We start from the raw sequence: 19,030 nt of genomic DNA, 5'->3' as shown, positions 1-19,030 counted from the left end.
ACTCAGTTAACATTAATGTAGTCGGTGACTTCCCTTAAGCAAAGTCACTCCACTCATATATTACTATGGGCTCAAAAGTGGCCAGCTAATGAGCACCATATTAAACTATTCCATAAACACTGCATCTCTTATTTGTTTTTCTCATGTCACTTGTCCGCTTCTGCTGAATCCTCTACATGCACTCTTAGAAAAACAAACATTAGCAATACACATTGACCGTGGTCAGACGGTGGTCAGACACAGGTCGACAGGTTCCAGAGGTGCCATAAAAACACCATAAAGTCAACCATCCATAGCTGTGGAAAGAAGTGACACTAGTTTTCAACACAGGAAATTTCTCACATGTTATTCACATTGTCAAAGTAACCTTCACATTTTCCCAACAACACAGTGTAACAGCATCACCAACTCATAACCTGTAAACACAGTTTCTTCACACATAAACCCAGAAATCCTGTAGTAGAAAAACATTAACTAGTCCTGGTATAAATCACATGATCAAACACATGAAGAACCGTAATGCTGTAGAAAAGAAAATGCAAATGTTAGCGCTGCGCAGGCGTATGCATACTTTCTCACAGTTTCTTCTGTGAGCAACACAAGATAGTGAATAACACCCCTGGTAGATGCACAGACACAGAAAGTGGCATTTAAAAGGTTAAATCGTCATGCAACCTCAGATGTTGCTGGCATCTTTCTGCTCCTGTCAAAGGAAACACACATAGATTCATCTGCACCTTTGTCAGGTGGGGGTTAACTTCGCACAGTCGTGTTACATCAGTAAAGTCTTGACAGCTTTTGTCAGCTTTTACCAGTCAGTCAGTTTTTTTTCTTTCACTCATTCATTCATACATTCATTCTTTCTTTGCTGATAGTGGAATCGATTGTCGCATTACGTTTCCACTCTCAGCAAAATGACGTCATTTCAAAAAGAAAAAGAAGAACTTTAGATTGGATTACCTCGCTGAATCCTTTTTAGGCCGGGACTCTCATTTTCTAATTGTCCCAAATAAGTGGCTTTCTCCTGAGTCCATTTTAATGTGGAGAAACTCACTTGTAACAATTTCCTCGACGACGTGTCGTACAGCGCTTTCTGTTCTAATCGTGCAGATCTGCTCAAACGACAGAGATTATCGAACAAAACTTTCAGTGCACTATGAAAGTATCAAAATAAAAAGGCCTCGTTAAGTCATGACACAAGCTCCTCATCTCAGGAGGGTAAATCATACCATTAGCATGGTTCATCATACCATCATACTAATTGGCAGGCTCAACTTCACAACAAAAGAAAAATCATCAGCTAGATTCACTCCAAACCAACCATCAGCTGCACAACACACAACATAAGCCTAATGTCTTATTAGCTATGAGTTTAACCCCCAGGTCTGTGCTCTTCACTCATTTAGGCCACACACCCATTTTATTCAGTTTTCCTTTTTCTCTTCATCATAAAACATGTGACATGTTGTCATGCACTTCACAAAAGAAGTTTGTTCTGACGTATTCAGAGTTGTGTATCTAGGTACAGGATTCACTCGCACATCAAAACAGGAAACTCAGTGTTTTAGAGTCTCCACTCAACACACAACAAACTCCAACACATCCCATTCACTCGTACTAGAAGTCAGTCACCTTTCATTAATCTAAGAACGATCAACTAATTTGCATATCAGCTATTAACCCACTAAGTTGACAGGACAACAGAAATGCATGTTCAAAATCTTATCACAAAAATAGAATTTCCCTCATATAGTAAATTACTTGTGCTGCATCAATCAAGCAGGAAGCATCTCCCAATTTACTATATCAACGACTAAATTTATTGTCTGATCACTGGTTGGTCAAACCAGAATCTTTTTTCCCCACAAAAGTTAAACTGTTGTCCTGCAACCTAGGGAGTTAATTGTCAGCATTGGATAAATTCAGCATTTGATAACAAGTGTCTGTTAAATTTACACTATTTTAACAGTGATGAGAGATAACAAGCTGATCTTCATTGCATGTGTGTTTGTGTTATTAGGCAGGTTTAATGCATGTCTGTGGAGCTGCATCTCCAGCAGGGCATGTTCTTAAAGCTGCCTTTCCTACACACTTCCCTGCTATTATTTGATCATTTCTTAACTAATGTGCTATGAGTCCACTGGTCTTTGCATCACACTAAGTGACTTGGACAAGATGATAAACAGACTCACATGCTTAAGATGTTGTCTAATCTTCATGAGCTCTCTTGTGTTTGTGTTAGTAGGGTTAATGCATGTTCTGCTTGTGTGTGTGATTTTGTATATGTTTCTTTTTTGGAGTGTTTCAGACTCCTTCTCAATTTTCCAACTTAAGCAGTCAGTTTTCTTTTCCCCTGGTTTGCTAACCCAAATTTTGATTTCCCACATTAAAAAATTCCTATGTGTTCTCACCTAGTCCTCTCACTCTGTTGTCCTCTCCCACTTCAACAGTCCAACAGCCGGCAGTCCTCTTTCAGCTTTGTCCTGTGTTCCACTGTCTCTTCTTGCCATTTTACTCCAAAAGTGGCAAATGTCAAACTCCAACAGTCTCCTCAGTTCTCCTCAAACGTTCTTTTCACATGCACAGTGAAGTTGCAGCTTGTTGGAAACACAGTGCCATTCATCCAATCAGACAGGATGATGGGTTTGCTCTTCTTCTCTGATGCTGTTTGTCCACACTGCTGCTGCTTGCTGGGACTCTTTGCTCAGGACTTTGCTGCTGTCTCTTTATCTGCCATGTTATTGCTCTTTGGAGCTGCATTCCTTGTCTTCAGGGAGGAGTGAGAGCTCGCTTGTGAGGTTGAGAGACACATGGTGCTGTAAATAAGTCAGCCGGAAACTTGGCCTGAATGTTTCCAATGATGTTAAACTATGACTTTCTTCCGACCGCTGCATGTGGAAAATTGATTCAGGTCTGCTTTTCACCTGAAAATGACAAACTAAGACATTTTCATTATTATCATCACTGCTTAATCAACACACATCTCTCTCTCTCTGTTTTTGTGAACAGTCCTTACTTAAAAGCAGAAAATGAGATTGTCGTTGTTCTTGGCTGATCAACACAAAACCTTTTTCCGATGATTATTTTTCATCTACAATGTAAATTTTGTCTCTTTTTTACTCTTTTGTTTTTTTCTTTACAATAGCTGGTGACCTGCAGAATCACCGCTCTCACAATTGGAGGCAATTACTTTTACACAGCGCACAAAAACACTGTGACGTCAGACACATTCACACCCACTTTTTCATCTGCGTAAATAAATCATTTGGCCAGTGGCATGTGCCATGGTGATCCATAAATGTGATCACAAGTTCATTTAATTATTTTCAACCCAACAAAACAAATAAACAAAAACATGATGCTGATGCTATGAACACTCTACACACATGAGTCAAGATGCAGGAAAACTGCTCACGGAAACGCTGCACACTCCAGTTATCACAGTTATCATAGTTTCCCTCTCTTTGAGGAGTTCTCAGCCAGCTCTCGATCTGATAATGTGTAGCTTGCTCATCAGCCCAGAAGAGACCGCAACGCAACCTCACACAGTGGATGCGTGCTTTGCCCCACAGTGGCAAAGACTTGCACTTTCATATTCAATTCAGCTTCTCCATCATGTACTTTTAGATGTTTCATACAGGGTTCAGCATATTAGTTGTTTTCACAGGTGTGCTCTATATCTCAACAATGGCTCATAATAAGACGACAGTCTTTCACACAGGTCAAGTGCCTCTATGCACTTCATTAGTTTAAATATTTGCCTATTTTACTTCATCTCATATGTCATTGTACTGAATTTGAGCAACCCTAAGCTTAATGCAGATTGCATTTAACAATTATCCACCTCAATTAAATCTATGGTCTGGAGCACAGGCTGTTGTCGATCAGGGCAAGCTAAAGAATAAACATTTTGTGTCAGCAAGGGGTGGGGGAAAGCCGCTCACCAGAGCATATCTTAAGTGCTGCTGATGTGGGCTGGCCTTCTCCACACGCTCTTCAAGGCTGGTGTGTTTTCTGAAAACTTCTAACATTTGAATCTCTTCCATTTATAAGCCTGCGATTAACCGCACGGCTCAGGGGTCCGTGTGAAACCCGCGCGACCGTGCTCGCGTGAACCCGCGCAGCTAAAGAGCCGTCGCTCTCCTTTTTTTTTTTTATTTAAATACTTTGTGCTGCCAGGAGCAAAGTCCAGCATAAACGTCTGTCACCCTCTGACGCACTCTTGATTGCTTAGGAACCCATGATAACAACAACAGCCGGTGTCACAGACCACGTGTTCTGCTCCACACCCACTCACACAAACACACTCAAACACAACAACAACAATACAAAATAGGCCTATTGTCCAGCACATTCTGGACCCCGCGGAACTTCTCAACGCCCCACAAAGTGGCGGAGAACTCACCTCTCTCTCCACAAAGCAGCGAGGAACCTCTCGCTCCACAAAGCAGCGAGGAACTCACTTCTCTCTCCACAAAGCAGCGAGGAACTCAGTTATCGCTCCACAAAGCAGCGAAAAACTCACTTATCGCTCCACAAAGTAGCGAACTTCTCAACGCCTCACAAAGTGGCGGAGACTGCACAACCACACGGTTATAGAGTCGGGCTCTAGGGACTTACTTGGTGTTGCTTAGCGTGTAATATCAGCCTCGGATCCCGCCGATCGTCATTCATCGAGGAGAAAAGACAGACAGTTAATCCACAGGAACTTCCTGGCTGACGTCAGTCTTTCAGCGTGTCTCTTCTCCCCTCGGTGAATGTCGACTCCAGGGATCCGGCATCGAAGGACCAATTAATGATAGGTTTGTAGCTTGAACCTTTTCGCTGGAACGTTGAAGACAATATAATTACACAGCAAAAGCATTGAACACCAAGTAGGCAAAGTTCTTCGTGTTACTCATGCATGAGGGAGACCTGCCTGGAGTCAAGTGTCGTTCCACCACTTGACCCCCGTCAGACTCTCAGCCAGGTTCCCCATAGCACTCCTTTTATTGTGGTTACATGAATATGCATAGGGTCATTAACATATAACATCTTACATAGGTATACATGTGAACAAAGAATACTGTGTGTGTGTGTGTGTGTGTGTGTGGTCAGAGTGTGACCCCATAAACGACTTCCCTTAACCTGCTGGTCTGGAAAATCCAACAGTTCATCTATATGTAAAAAGCACTTAGACTAAAACAGACATAGCTACGTTAATCCTACCGTAAAACAATAAAACAAGGTACGACCTCTTCCCATGCTCCCAGGATGTAGGTGTGCATTCCAGTGTGGAATACACACCAAGCCTTTGCAGCCTGCTAAAGATCACACATCCTATCACTACACAATTGATTATACACCTCTAAGCATATATGGTTAAATATTTCCTAATACAAATGACAATAATAAAATCTAACACTCACTCTCAGGTCACATCATTCAAAAGAAGCGTGCTTCTTTGGCTACGTTCACACTGCAGGCGAAAGCGCATCAAATCCGACTTTTTTGACCCTATGCGACCCATATTCGATCATGGTATGACAGTGTGATCAGCACAAATCCGATATTTTCAAATTCAACCTGGGTCATTTTCGTATGTGATACTGAATCCGACACATATCTGATGTTTTAGAAAGCGACTGCTGTTTGAATGGTCATGCCGCATTAAATCCGTCTTCTACGTCACTGACACATGACAGACGCCAATTATCAGCGCCGGAGAAGCACCCAAGACGACATTGTGAATGTGTGCTTCCTGGTTAGTGAAATTGTAGATGTTAGTGAAACTGTTGGGAAGACAGCGTTGGAGAAACGTGAACATTTTATTTTTACTGTATAATCTGCAGATTCTGACAGAAATCTGCAACTATCCTTTGAAGCACTGCTCCTCTTTAAAACAGCAATAAGGATAACTATTAGGCCATATGCAAATAACAAAATAACTTTATAACTTAAGGCAAAATTGGGAAACGTAAAGTCCGAAACAAGCCTTTATATTAACAGCCATCAGTCAAACAATACTGTTTGCTCTGGGTCTAAACAGAGCGCGTTGTTTGTGACGTCTTCTTTTGCGCATGCGGGCCGCTTTGAGGGTTCACACTAGAGCGCGTTTGCTGTGACATTTTATTTGTAGTGTGAACAAGCAGTTAAAAAAACGGATTTGACTTTAACCTTTAGGCCTGGTTTCGGTCACTGTTGATGGCCTTAAAGGTTTTTTTGTAAGTTTTCACTGTGTTAAAGATTGATGAAAACTATTAAAATTCTCTTTGAATTTCAGCACACATTCTTTGTGTTTATTCTGCATTTACTTCATTGTATTGCATAAATGTCTGTTACAATCTTAAAATATGAAGTTGAAAAAATGTAATTGGAGCCAGGCTATTGGTCAAGTAATTGCGATTAATCGCGATTAATAACAGAAAATTGTGAGATTAATTAGTTCATTTTTTTAATCTATTGACACACTAATCTATATATTTTAGCAGAAATGACAATATAAAAAATATCAATCCCAACAGTGGGTTTTGTTTTTACTCGTTTCTTTAGAGTGTGAGCCTTCTGTACTGGTGTTTAGCTGTGTTTGCTGCACACAAGACAGTGATCCATTTACAACTCCTACAGCAATCCTCCTCACTGTCAATAATAGCTTTTGATGTGTTGTGCTCTTATAATGGGGCAGCTTTACAGTTCAGTTCAAGTCCATTTCATTTATGTAGCAAGAGTTTATAAAAACAGTTGCCCAAAGCATGTTATACTGTAAGATAAAGTAGTCCCTGCAAACACACAGGAGTGCTTTATGATAAAAGTTTTTTAAAGACCTGAACAAATCCAGAACAAAGATGTTCTTTAGCATGACTTGATCTGACGACACCTAAGAAAAGTTACTTATAAGCTGATCAGATGATCCCTTCTTTGAAAAACAGCACAGGAAGTGGATCTCTTTAAATGCCTCATATACTAAAAGTGTACAGTTCAGCTCAGGTTTGGTATCAAAAGTCTCATGCTCACCCATTAAGTAGGTGACAATCTTGTACATGGTGGCTCCAAAGATGAAGTCCTCTAGCATGTTGGGGATGAGTGTAAAGGGCATACAGAAAATGGCCATCATCAGGTCGCTGACCGCCAGCGACAGCAGGAAGGAGTTGGTGACCGTCCGCATGCGCTTGTTCAGCATCAGGACCACGATGATCAGGAGGTTGCCGAAGACGCTGAGCAGGAAGATGAGCGAGTAGAGCAAAATACGCAAGGAGTCCATCTCTGATAGACACAAAGAGACACAGGGCATTTTCAGTTATAGGAAGGAATATTGTAAGCTTCTCTTAATAAAAGTTTAGTTTCCAGGAGGAAGTATTTTGTGCTACTTTAGTCCTGGGAGAGAAGAAATTGTACTTGTAACAGTAATAAACAAAGAATAAAAGCAAATAAAAGCAGCATAAGATGAACACGGGTGCATTAATTGAACTGGCTGGCTGACAAACGTCTTTCACCAGGATCTATACACCCAAATTAATCCAAAAGCAGTTTTATTCATTTGCATGCAAATGCAAGTAATACTTTAATTATTCATGCAACCCTTGTATTAAATTAGATATGAATTAATAAAAAGAAAACATCAAGATAAGAAAATTTAAAAGGAGATAGTTGCATCAATACATGAAGACAACAGCCTGGATCAGGTTGTTCCCCTGGGAAATAAGACTGAGCACATAAACAACACCAAACTCTATTACAAGGCAGAATAACTTGGCTTAATCAACATCTTAAATCGTGCTAATGTCAATATTCCTCTCCTCACCCTGTGAATGGAAGCATTAGTAGTAATCTTCAAGAAAAAGATGAAGACAATATCAGAAGCACCGAGCCGACCGTGTCAGGTGGCTCACTTGGGAATATAACCCAAACTGGAAAAACAAGATCAAAATTAAACAGTTCTCTTTTCATCAACAATAATATCCTTTCAGTTTGTAGGGGCAGGAGGAGGAGCAAGATTTGAGCAACAGCCAGATGTAATTCCAGGCCACAGTCATCAAAACGATTACAGTGAGATGCAAAAGCGACTAAGAAGAGATACAAATGACAAAAAAATCATAAAGAGACATAAATGACTACAAACTGATGCATAATGACTGAAAATAGACACAAAGTCACTGATTAGAAGGTAAATGACAACTGAACAACACTAACAAAGTTACTAAAAAAAAACAGTTGAGATTGTCATAACTACAAAAACAAAGATAATGACTACATGCTTATAAAAACAACGACACAAAGACGCAAAATGTATAGTGACTACAAAGGCTCCGATACAGATACAGGGTTAAGCAAAAACATAGACTGGTTTAATTATACAAATTGATCATACAGACATGTGGTGGCATGCACTGAGATCTTAAAAAAATAATATAATGAAACAGTCATCTACAGTGTGTTTCATAAGATTTCCTTCTTCAGCGCTGCCATACAGCTAAGCATCAGTGGGTGCTGGACGGCCCAGCCAGAGGGTTTTTGGGATGCTCCCTTCACTAACACCAGCCTGCCACAGCGAGTCTGTTTGAGAATGAGAGTATCTGACAGGACAAGGTCGGGGCTGGCCATGTGCTGACTGAGTCCTCTGATTAAACACAGAGACATGCGAGAAGTCCGGAGGTTTACAGCAGAGCCTGCGCACAGAATGTAGCACATCACCTTTAAGGCAAGCATTGCTCATCAGGAGTAGAAGCAGGACACAAACAGCGCGTGTTTGTGGGGCTTAAAACGCATCTTTGTGCCACAGTGAACACTGAGACAGCCCTTACTGAATCCTGTTAAAAAGAGAGATTTTCCTTCTCACTGTTGCCATCTGATTGTGGGGGTTTCTTTCTAATATTTTAGGGTCTTTATCTTGCAATTTAAAACACTTTGAAGTGACTGTTGTTGTCCTCCCACACAGACGCATATTTTGAATTTCAATGTTTGCAAAACTTAAAGACCCACATAAATGACCCAGTTTTTAGAATTTGACTCAGTGCTTTTAATAAGAAGGCGTGTTTGATAGTATTTAATTTAACTACACATTTGAAAGCCTATTGCCCAAGCTGTTGAACCGCAGCTGCTACTGTTATGTGACTTCAGTGTGCACATTAAAATGATGTATTTTTGATCTTTTGTCATTATTGTTTTGCTATCTTATTACCAACTTGCCCCATGTCCTCTGCTGTTTGCCTAATAGCTGTGCTTGTCTCTGTGTGGGTGTATTTACAAGTATTTTATGAAACACTGTGGGATAAATTGTGCCTTATGAGTGTGTGCAGCATGACATTACTTTTTAGTGTGAGAAAAAAAAGCTCTTTGTATCGCTGCTTTTATCCTGCTTCTGTGACTTAACAGAACATAACAGCTTTTTGACTACAGGAGGGTGAGCATACCTTTAAACATTCCATTCCATCCAAACCTGGTTCGCCCAGAGGTTTCTTTGTTCAAAAGGGACTTTTTTCCTGCTGCCAACAAGTCCTTCCTCATAGGTCTCATCTGATTGTTAAGGTTTGGCTCTAATATTTTAGGGTTTTTACCTTACAATATAAAGCACCTTGGGGTAACTGTTGTTGCGGATATATAAATAAAACTGAGTACAGTTAAGTTGAGATAAATTTGGTTCTTTTCACAATTTGAGCAATGTGTGGTTGTCAGATGCTGCAGATGTTGCCATGCACAATCCATTTTCAATGCCCTGGCTGAGGGAAGGAGGTTCTCACCCAAGATTTGATGGTACATGGCCCCATCCATCCTCCCTTTGATACGGTGCAGTTGTCTTTTCCCCTTAGCAGAAAAACACCCCAAAGCATACTGTTTCCACCTCCATGTTTGACAGGGGACAGGGTTCTTGGAGTCATAGGCACCATTCTTCCTCCTCCAAAGATGCCGAGTTGAGTTGATGCCAAATAGCTCGATTTTGGTCTCATCTGACCACAACACTTTCACCCAGTCCTCCTCTGAATCATAGAGATGTTCAGTGGCAAACTTCAAACGGGCCTGTACATATGATTTCTTGAGCAGGGGAACCTTGCGGGCACTGCAGGATTATAGTCCTTCACGGGGTAGTGTGTTACCAAATGTTTTCTTGGTGGATATGGTACCAGCTGCCTTGAGATCATTGACAAGTTCCTCCTGAATAGTTCTGGGCTGGTTCCACACTGTTCTTATTATCTCATTATCATGAGATCTTGCATGGAGCTCAAGACCGAGGGAGTTCTTCCACTGGCGAATAATCGTGCCTACTGTTGTCACCTTCTCACCCAGCTGCTTGGCGATGGTCTTTTAGCCCATTCCAGCCTTGTGTAGGTCCACAGTCTTGTCACTGACATCCTTGGAAAGTGCTTTGGGCTTGGACATGGTGCAGAGTTTAGAATCTGAATAGATACCTTCGTAAAATACACCTGTGAGCCAGAAATCTTGCTGATTGATATTGAGGATCAACTACCTATTTCCTTCATAAAAATGCGAAGAAGTTTGTAACTTTTTTGAAATGCATTTTTCTGGATTTTTTTTTGGTCATTGTTCTGTGTCTCACTGTTCAGATAAACCTACCATTGAAATTATAGACTGATCATTTCGTTGTTAGTGGGCAGACTTACCAAATTAGCAGGTTTTTAAAATAATTTTTTCCCTGTCTGTATCTGGCGGGCAGCTAAAGACATCCACTTTCAGTAACTAATAAGATGTAACTGGAACATGCGTTTGATTTTCACATTCAGAATCAGCACTACATTGTGAGGCTTTCATCATTAATTCCAAGCAGTAAGCTGTCACTGGCTCAGCAGCCTCTATTGTGTTAGATTTTACGTGATCCAGCCAAATGAAAATGGAATTATGTCTTCATTGAGCACCAGCGGTATACTGGCTCCCTTGAGCCTTATATCTGCAGGACAATTCACTTTGCTTCCTTTGACTCCCTCAAGCGTGACAACTGTGCACAAATCAAAAGGCATCTAAAAACATGTGAATGAAAGGACAGGGTTCACCTCTCAAATGTTCAAGCCTTGACCCAGGGCTGGGTCTGTTTCTTTAACCTTTATATTGCTCTATTTGCATCCTATTGGCTGCTGCAATGCAGGCTGTAATTATGTTTTCCCACAAGGTTCATTAAAGTTTCATCACATCACTTCACGTTGTCTTATCTTTACGAGAGGATTAGCACAACTTCATAGGCACAGCAAGCCATTTAAAAGCCCCATTTTTTGGCTGTGGATTGTGCAGTGAGAGGAGTATTTTTTTTCTCCTTTCACTTGAGTGATGGGGCCGGGTCTCATCACGATACATGAATAAATCGCCACAAAGTTCATGAATAATGGATGCTAATAATCTGCAGGTCTGCGGTTTTGAACTATCCTTTTAATCACAACCTCACCGTAAGGCTGTAATTCATGTAGAAAGTCCCAGTGACATGATGAAATAGTCCAAATTGTTAGAAATGGCTGTCATCTCTATCGAAATATGATGTTTCTTCTAATTACAAAGGGGTAGAAAACCCTTTGGAAGTGAACCTGAGAACCACAGACATGAATAAGGAACTTGCTGCAATCAGCAGGACCGGATTTGCAACACTTGAAAAGCAACAGAGTTTGTTATTTCAGTTGATTACTTGATTACTTGATTTTGATGAGTGGATTTTCACAAATCAATAAAAAATAATAATTTTCCATCAACCAAGAGGACATCTTCAAACGACTTGTGTTACACACTAGTCCAATTCCTTACCCAGTCACTTTGCATTAGGGCTAAACAGCAAACATCCAGTAAATGGACCCTGAGTTAAGATTGTCTTTTCTTTTCCAAAGCCTGTTTCATGGTCACGAATGAGCTTTTAGTAATGGTTTGCCAGATCTGCTTGATGAATGACTTACCGCATTCACTGAGCATTAAATTAGTTAATTAACGTCTACTGCTCATCAATTACTGGGCTAATCTTTCCTGCACTAACATAAGCTCCTCTACTTATTGTGTGCAATCTGTAGTTCTGTAGCTTTTGCAGTTTTGTTTACTAATTATGAGTTGAGTTGGGAGATACTGCCAGTCCTGTTTTCAGTTTTGGTTCTATTAGTTTAGCTCACTAATATTAATTCAGGGAAAAGCCAGAATCCGATGGCCTTTTGTGTGGTTTGTTAATTGTCTTCTTCCTCTTTTCTTTGTTGTAGCGAGGGCTCTCATCTCATTATTTCGCTATGTTCTTTATAAGTAACTGTACTTTCATTATACAAAGTTTGTTGAACTGCAGCAGCATGGTGGCGTCTCAAATGTTGGGTTCCCTTTGAGCCAACATTATGAAATCATAAGGGTGCGCTCTGTGCTCACTGTAACATCAGAGAAACTGAAGAGGATTCTTGGCCCTGTCGTTTTGCATTTGGTTCCTTTACATTCATGTGGTGCAAACAAAATCTGCTCGACCCATCCGATTTGATCGTTTTGGCAGGAAGTCAGATACAACCAAATCAGTCCATGTAACCTTAGCCTCGAACGAAGAGCCTTTCTGCATTCTTTGCTGTTATTTCCCATTTATAGTGTTCCTACACTATAAAGACTAAAGACTGCATGAAAAACAAACTGACTGAATTCATGTAAGAAAAGGCTGTTTTGAAATTGATCCATGTTGGTCTGATAGGCTTTCCAGGCACAAGACCCTCTTGGTTATCACATATAAACTTCCTTTTCCTTATAACCAAAAATGCCCGTGTTTTGGCGTCATTTCGCTGTTAACTAGTAAACACTCCACACTGTGAATAAACTACTACAAGCACACTTGGCGTTTATGCTTTAGAGTGCTTCCTTCTAATGCCTCGTTTATTGTGTCCACACAGCCAGTAGGTCAGCATCTTACATCACTGACTTCCTGTCTCTTTAATCTGCCACCTTGAAATTGCAAAGGTTGCTTCAAATAGTTGACAGCCTGTCTCGTATCCAAAAAGATTCACTAAAGAGATAGGGATCAGGGCAGGGTGTCACACTCCACGCTTCTCTTTACCGACAGAAGAAAATCACTGAATCCCCAGGACTGATTTCACCCAATGACAAGTATGTAATTCTCTTTTCGACTTGTCTGAAATGATAAAAATGGATCCCTGCATTTTGGTGCACATTATCTGGTGGATGGGTTTTAGCTTTACACAAGCCTGACTGATTTCATATTTAACCTCTGCACTACACATTACCACACTGCGATGCTTAGCTTTAAAAAAGTGGTAGCAGATGAATCCTTTCACAGTAATTTAGCTCAATGTGCAGAAATCAGTCGACGTGTTGCATTTTACCACTGTAATGAGGTGAGTTACTGTAACTGTCAGCACAATTCAACTCAATTAGTCTTTCCCCTATGGCTCCCCATGAGAGAGGAATATTGATCGTACATTACTTAGATTTTTTTTCAGAAGTTGGAAGGAGCTTGTTTGTACTGCAAGAACAAACTCAGCATGTATTCAATTACCCACAATGCTCTCTGTCTCTGATATTTTCATTTGCTTCTGATGCCACTGATTCCTTTTTTCATCACTAACATGTTTTATTGCCATTAATTGAATGTTTTTGCTTAGAATCATCCAAGCAAACCAACCCACAGATGAAATATTCATTACAGCGGAATATGTAAAGTGTGAGAAAAACTTACTGGAAACAGCACATCCATAGTAGCAGTAAGTGTGTATTTAAAGAAAAGCCGCTAACAGGCAGACAAATGTTGAGTACTACACAGTAGCCAATGATGAATGAACTCTTTATTAAATTACTTTTTTTTTAAATGAGACTTTGGAGGTTTGACATTTTCAGCTAATGTTCAGTGGCTAGTAGCTTATTAGAAAGGTGCATCTCTAAGTCACTGTGGTACTGGATGGGTTGCTTGTTCTGGCTAGTGAAAAGCAGCCAAACTCCTTGTTAGTTTGCTCATCTAACTGCTTAAAAAATGAGAATATGTTTATTTCGTTATACTTTACATTTGAGACCTACTTGCCATGGTTGGTCGCTAGGCAACAATCCAGGATCCTGTTGGCTATTCAACAGTCTAATGTATTTACCAACCCACCATATGTCAATGAATGGTATGTTTCATTCTCTTCAGTGACTTGTACGCAAGTTTTAAGGCACAGTAAATCATTTTTTGGGGCTATTTAATAGAAAAAAAATTGTTGTACTTAAATATACATTGTTTACTGTGTAACTTCAAATTAATGTATTCTCATAATCTTTTTTTTTTATGTATATTGCTAGAGACATATGTAGTATGTTTTATGAGTTACTCTTAGTTTAAAGATTACAAATAGCTTTTTAAAACTATATATGACTATTTACATTGTACAAGTTACTTATAAATTTGGACCTATTCCATTACAACCGTGGACCAAGCTGGGCATTGTCTTCTGCCTAATCACATTTTATGTATAGTTCATCCCAAAGATTTTCAAAGGGATTAAAGCCAGAGCATTTTGCAGGCCAGTCAATAACATTCACTTTGGTCTTTTGGAGGTAGTTCTCCAGAAGCAATGTATGTTTTGGGTTGTTGTCATGTTGGAAGACAAAGCAATGACTCAGAATCAGTTTTGCTACAGACTGCTGGACGTTTTCTTTAAAAAAAATCACTTATCCTTCTTTTCTCATGATTCCTTCCACCTTGACAAGATCCCTAGTTCCAGAAACACTGAAGCATCCTCACAGCATAGTGCTCACACCGCCATGTTTCACTGCAGGGACAGTTCTTCGCGTTGCATGCCCCTTCTTTCTCCAAACATAAGCAGCATTTCTACGGCCAAAGAGCTCTAGTTTCATCTTATGTGACCAAAGGACACACTTTCAGTATACATAATTTTACTCCAGGTTGTTCTTAGTGGTTTGAAGGTGTCTCTTCTTCTTTGTCTTGGTCTGTAGCCTTGCAATCCAATCCTGTGCAGGATTCTAGTGATTGCCTTCTTTGGCTAAGTCACTCACTAGTGTCTTGGCAGTTTTTCTGGGGTCTTTATACCCATCTCTCACTAGTTTCTTTTTGCCAGGCATGTTCTAAACTTTGTGACCCTCTTTGAATTTCTTCATACTTCTCACTCCAGGTCTTGACACTCAGAAATGCTCTGATAACTTTGTATATCTGTCTCCAGCTTTCTTTCTGGCATTATGCTTTCTCAAGTGACAACTCAAATCCTTGCTGAGTTTTTATACTATGTCTAAACTGGAAGAAAAACCTCTGTTTTAACTTGATTTTACAAGCTTTGCGCATTACAAAGTTAAAGCACATCATTGCACAGTGGTGGTTTTTGTTATGGCTCAATAAAAGGGGGCTAATGATTCTTGCTTTTTCTAAAATAATGCTGTTCTTGTGTGCAAACAGAAAATTCTAATGGAAGCTAGTATGTTTAAAAATGCTATATTAAAAATCCCTCACTCTGCAGAAAAAAGCACTTGAGAAATTTTTGACAGAAGCTTTAAATTTCATATGTGGCCTGATAACTTTGTTCTCATCTGTATGTGCTGTTTTAATGGAGTAACCTGATGAGAGGGCAAAGGCAGGAACTGTTTACTAAGAGACCAGGATTTTATCAAGATGCAGCTTCTCATTATCAGGATGCTTCATATCTTTATACTCACAGTGCATGCATGCAATTTGTTTCACCTCAACAGGTTGCTTCAAAATGTTCCAATTATTAGCTCTGATTACTGTGATCGCGTTATGACAGACAACACCACTATGTAAACACCCCAAGGGGACAAGATTCTAATTTCTTCCACAAGATACAACATTGTAGAAATTGCTCGGTCCACTCTATTACAGCTGGATGCCGGCGGAGCTCATGGGCACGTCACTGCAACCCCCTCTGTCTTCTGCTCCGTGGCTGCTGGGTGACCCTCATCTCGGGCTCTCCTCAGCTCTTTCCAGGAGAGTGGCACGGTTGCCCCTCCGTTGGTCTTCCTTGGTCTCTTGTGCTCTGAGGGTATCTGGATGTCTGGAGCCTGGATCTCCTCCATACCTGCTTCGTGCCCTGGAGGACGGGGCTGTGGCTCCCCACACCCTCTAGCAGATCGTTACATGAAAGAACCTTTTGAATACAAGCGCGCTCATGCTCACAGGTGTACACACGGGTGCTCACAGATGCAAACTACACCCTTATTGGCTGCTACCTCAAAGCACACTGTGCGCTGTCGATCTTACGTGCTGCACAATAATATCCAGTATTTAGTATTTACTGTTATATACACATAGATTATTGTGATGACGTTGTTTATTATATTGCTCTCGGTTTTGCTTGTTTTCTCTTCTTTTTTCCCCTCTCTCAACAGGTGATCCAGGTGATTGATATATATATATGAATTTTTTGACCCCCCACCTCTTTTTTGTTTTGTGCCCTTTATCACCGTTCCTCTTCCCCGCTGTTTTTCTTTCCGTCCCTCTCTTTCTTTCTCCCTTTCCCTTCCCCCAGTCATGTCTGTCCTGTATGTAAAAACTGAAAATAAAATAAAATAAACAATAAAAACAAAGGTCAATCAAATGGACCGATTCGGCAAGGCCAGGATGGCCCACTTGGTAAAGTAAATCCGTTGGGCATCTTTCTTGGCCTTTAGACAATAATTCTGATGGTAAAAGAACCAAACGGGACAGGTGGGGGGGGAAGACAGGGTGAGCTCAGCAGAGTGCCACTTTGAATCATCTAGAGGGCGGAGAGTGTCTAAGCATAGCCAAGGTGCAGCTACAGATATTCCACATAAGCAGCACCGTGTCTGAACTGAACTGCTCTCAGGAGTCCAGAAGGATTATTTTGAAATGATGCATGTCAGATATTGTTTTAGTTCTGTGCAGTCGGTGTTTTACAGCTGCTCAACACGTCAGTCATCTGCAGAATGTAAATTTAAAGAAAACCATACAAAGAAATAAAAATCAGAAAAAAGTGCAAGTGAATGAAAGCAATGTATTCTTCCCACTGACCTCAGTGTGGACATCCTGAGTTTCTTGATACAATAGTCATAATTAAGATAGCAGACCACATAGGCAGACGCAGTACACATTCATATCCATCACTGTCTTATGGCCTGAGGAGACCCTGAAGGATGAAGATGAATAAAAAGAAGTTTATGTGCCAGCCAGCCATGTGAGGTGGACGTAGCAATGTGACCACAATTCTCACAGTGTTAGATTGCTCTCTGGCTGGGTAGATCACCCCACTGATGTTGATGCCTGCCTCACATATAAGGTCAATAAAAGTAATGCAGCACACAAGGAGGAATGGCTGTGAATTATTTAGAGAGGAAAGATTTGAAATTTTCTCGATACTGCAGCAGAGGCGGAGGGTGGGGTGGGGTGGGGGGGGGGGGTGGGGGGGTTTAAAAAGAGCCTCTCAACCTCATTTTCCAAATCAGCCTGTGTGCTCAACTGGTGTCCTGATAGACTTATTGTGAGAGCCTTATCTTCTCTGGTGTTGGGCTTAATCTCCTGCCCACTTTGAGAGCGAGAAGAACAAACACTCGGAATTAGAGCTGCTTTTCACTCTGCACAAGGCTGCCGCTGCTGCTGCTGCTGCTGCTCATTCTGATTGGGGCATTATTGATGCAGAGAGAAGCAGCAGTAAATTGGGAAGCTGGGTGATTGGTTACATACAATGAGGATGAGGAGAGCTGATTTAAAAAGAAGAAGAAGAAAGAAAGAAAACAACTCCTGATTGCAAATGGCTTTCTTTTAAAAATACAGATCTGACACAGTGTGGGGGGGAAATGATCTGTAGGTAAAACATCATTTGGTGTTCTACATATCTGAGTAAGGAGAGGAAATTACATGAGGTCTACTGATTGCATTTTTGTAACCAAGGAATTAGTCATTAGTCTATTTGTAACTTGGAGGGAATCAACACTGTTAACAAGAAATGAAAGCTGTTTTTTTTAATAATCACATTTAGTTTGTATGAAAAGAGGAATATTGAGGAAGTACAAGGTTGCCATTTAAGCCAAATCAGACTAATAATAATAATAATAATAACATTAAACACAATAGGGTGTAACACCTTATCTGTTTATACCAGGTCTGGGGCCAGGTGTTGGTGCCATCTGTAGCAGTTTAACACCTCAGCCTGGATGATTCAGATGTGGAAAACTGTGTGCTCTTACCTCTGGCTCTGGCCGGTCTGCTGGGAACGGAGCGGTTCATGTTGCTCACGTTGTAGTCGCTAACTTCCACGCTGAGGTTCCCCCACTCCGTCACAGTCCCGTTCCCCGGCCGCAGAGCCATCCTCTCTTCGCTTCTGGTTTCACACCGGCGCTGAGTGACTGAGCCGATCAGCCCGCCACCTTTTCCTTCATAACAGCCGGAGAAGGGGCGTTTAGGAAACTTGGAGGCGGCCCAGAGTTCTGTTTGCTTTTCTTTTCCTTCTTCTTCTTCTCTTTTTAAAATCTCGAGCACGGTGGAATAAATGGAGACCAGGCGGAGTGTGACAGGGTTAACTGATGGGGAGCAGTGAGGGAAGCCCTGTGAAGCGCGCAGTACAGCGGACTGAAGCCCGACTGTGGAGGAATGAGGCTGCGCTGCTAAGGCAACTGAGGAGCTCTCACACTCTCTTCCTCTCTCTCTCTCTCTCTGTTCACACCACCGTCACTGCAACAGTTTAGAGAAATCTCTACACAAACTGGCTGCTGCTCATCCGTAGGTGGACTGACTTCAAGCTCGATCAACTCCAGAGCTTCCTTTTCTAAGTGACACCGCAGCAGTGGTGGAGACACCGTTTATATGGGGGTGTCCATCAATGTTCTCCCTAATTTTTCATGTGTCTGAGCAAACACACAAACTCCCTGAGCGGTCCCTTGGACCACTGTGAGCGACAGCAGACATGTGCACTGTGGTCTCGCCAGCATCGAATCCATCCAAGTTACATGGTTTATTAAGATAATCAAATTACAGCATTCACATCTACTACTCACATCGACTACTTTTAATTAACTGCTTTAGCCCACTTACAATGGAAATTTAAAAAAAAAATCTTGTTCATGACCTGTGTAGTATGTTAACACTGTTGGAAGTAAAAATAACTTGAACTCCAATTTTGAAAACACAACTTTC

General features: G+C 40.9%; 1 protein-coding gene across 3 annotated transcripts in view; it reads right to left on the bottom strand.

Annotated features, from left to right (window-relative positions):
* LOC146360991 (cholecystokinin receptor type A-like) overlaps positions 1 to 18,648 on the bottom strand; it is a 37,302-nt gene extending 18,654 nt beyond the window's left edge. The window contains exons 1-2 of one of the 3 annotated variants that reach the window (XR_014799438.1): positions 18,085 to 18,647; positions 6,994 to 7,242 (exon numbers count right to left, since the gene is read on the bottom strand). Coding sequence is in view for 2 of the 3 variants with exons in the window: in XM_084921694.1 (XP_084777820.1) it covers positions 6,994 to 7,242; positions 18,085 to 18,205 (370 nt within the window). In the remaining variant the exon portion in view is untranslated. Of the gene's footprint in view, positions 1 to 6,993; positions 7,243 to 18,084 lie in introns of all 3 variants that reach the window. The other 2 variants (XM_084921694.1, XM_084921693.1) reach the window with 2 other exon arrangements.
* Positions 18,649 to 19,030: the final 382 nt, after the last annotated feature.

Source organism: Perissodus microlepis, chromosome 23 (assembly GCF_051167445.1).
Source record: "Perissodus microlepis isolate ML-2025 ecotype Zambia chromosome 23, ASM5116744v1, whole genome shotgun sequence".
NCBI classification, from domain to species: Eukaryota; Metazoa; Chordata; class Actinopteri; order Cichliformes; family Cichlidae; genus Perissodus; species Perissodus microlepis.
The sequence above is the reverse complement of the archived record's forward strand: the minus strand, read 5'-3'. Positions and strand labels throughout refer to the sequence as shown.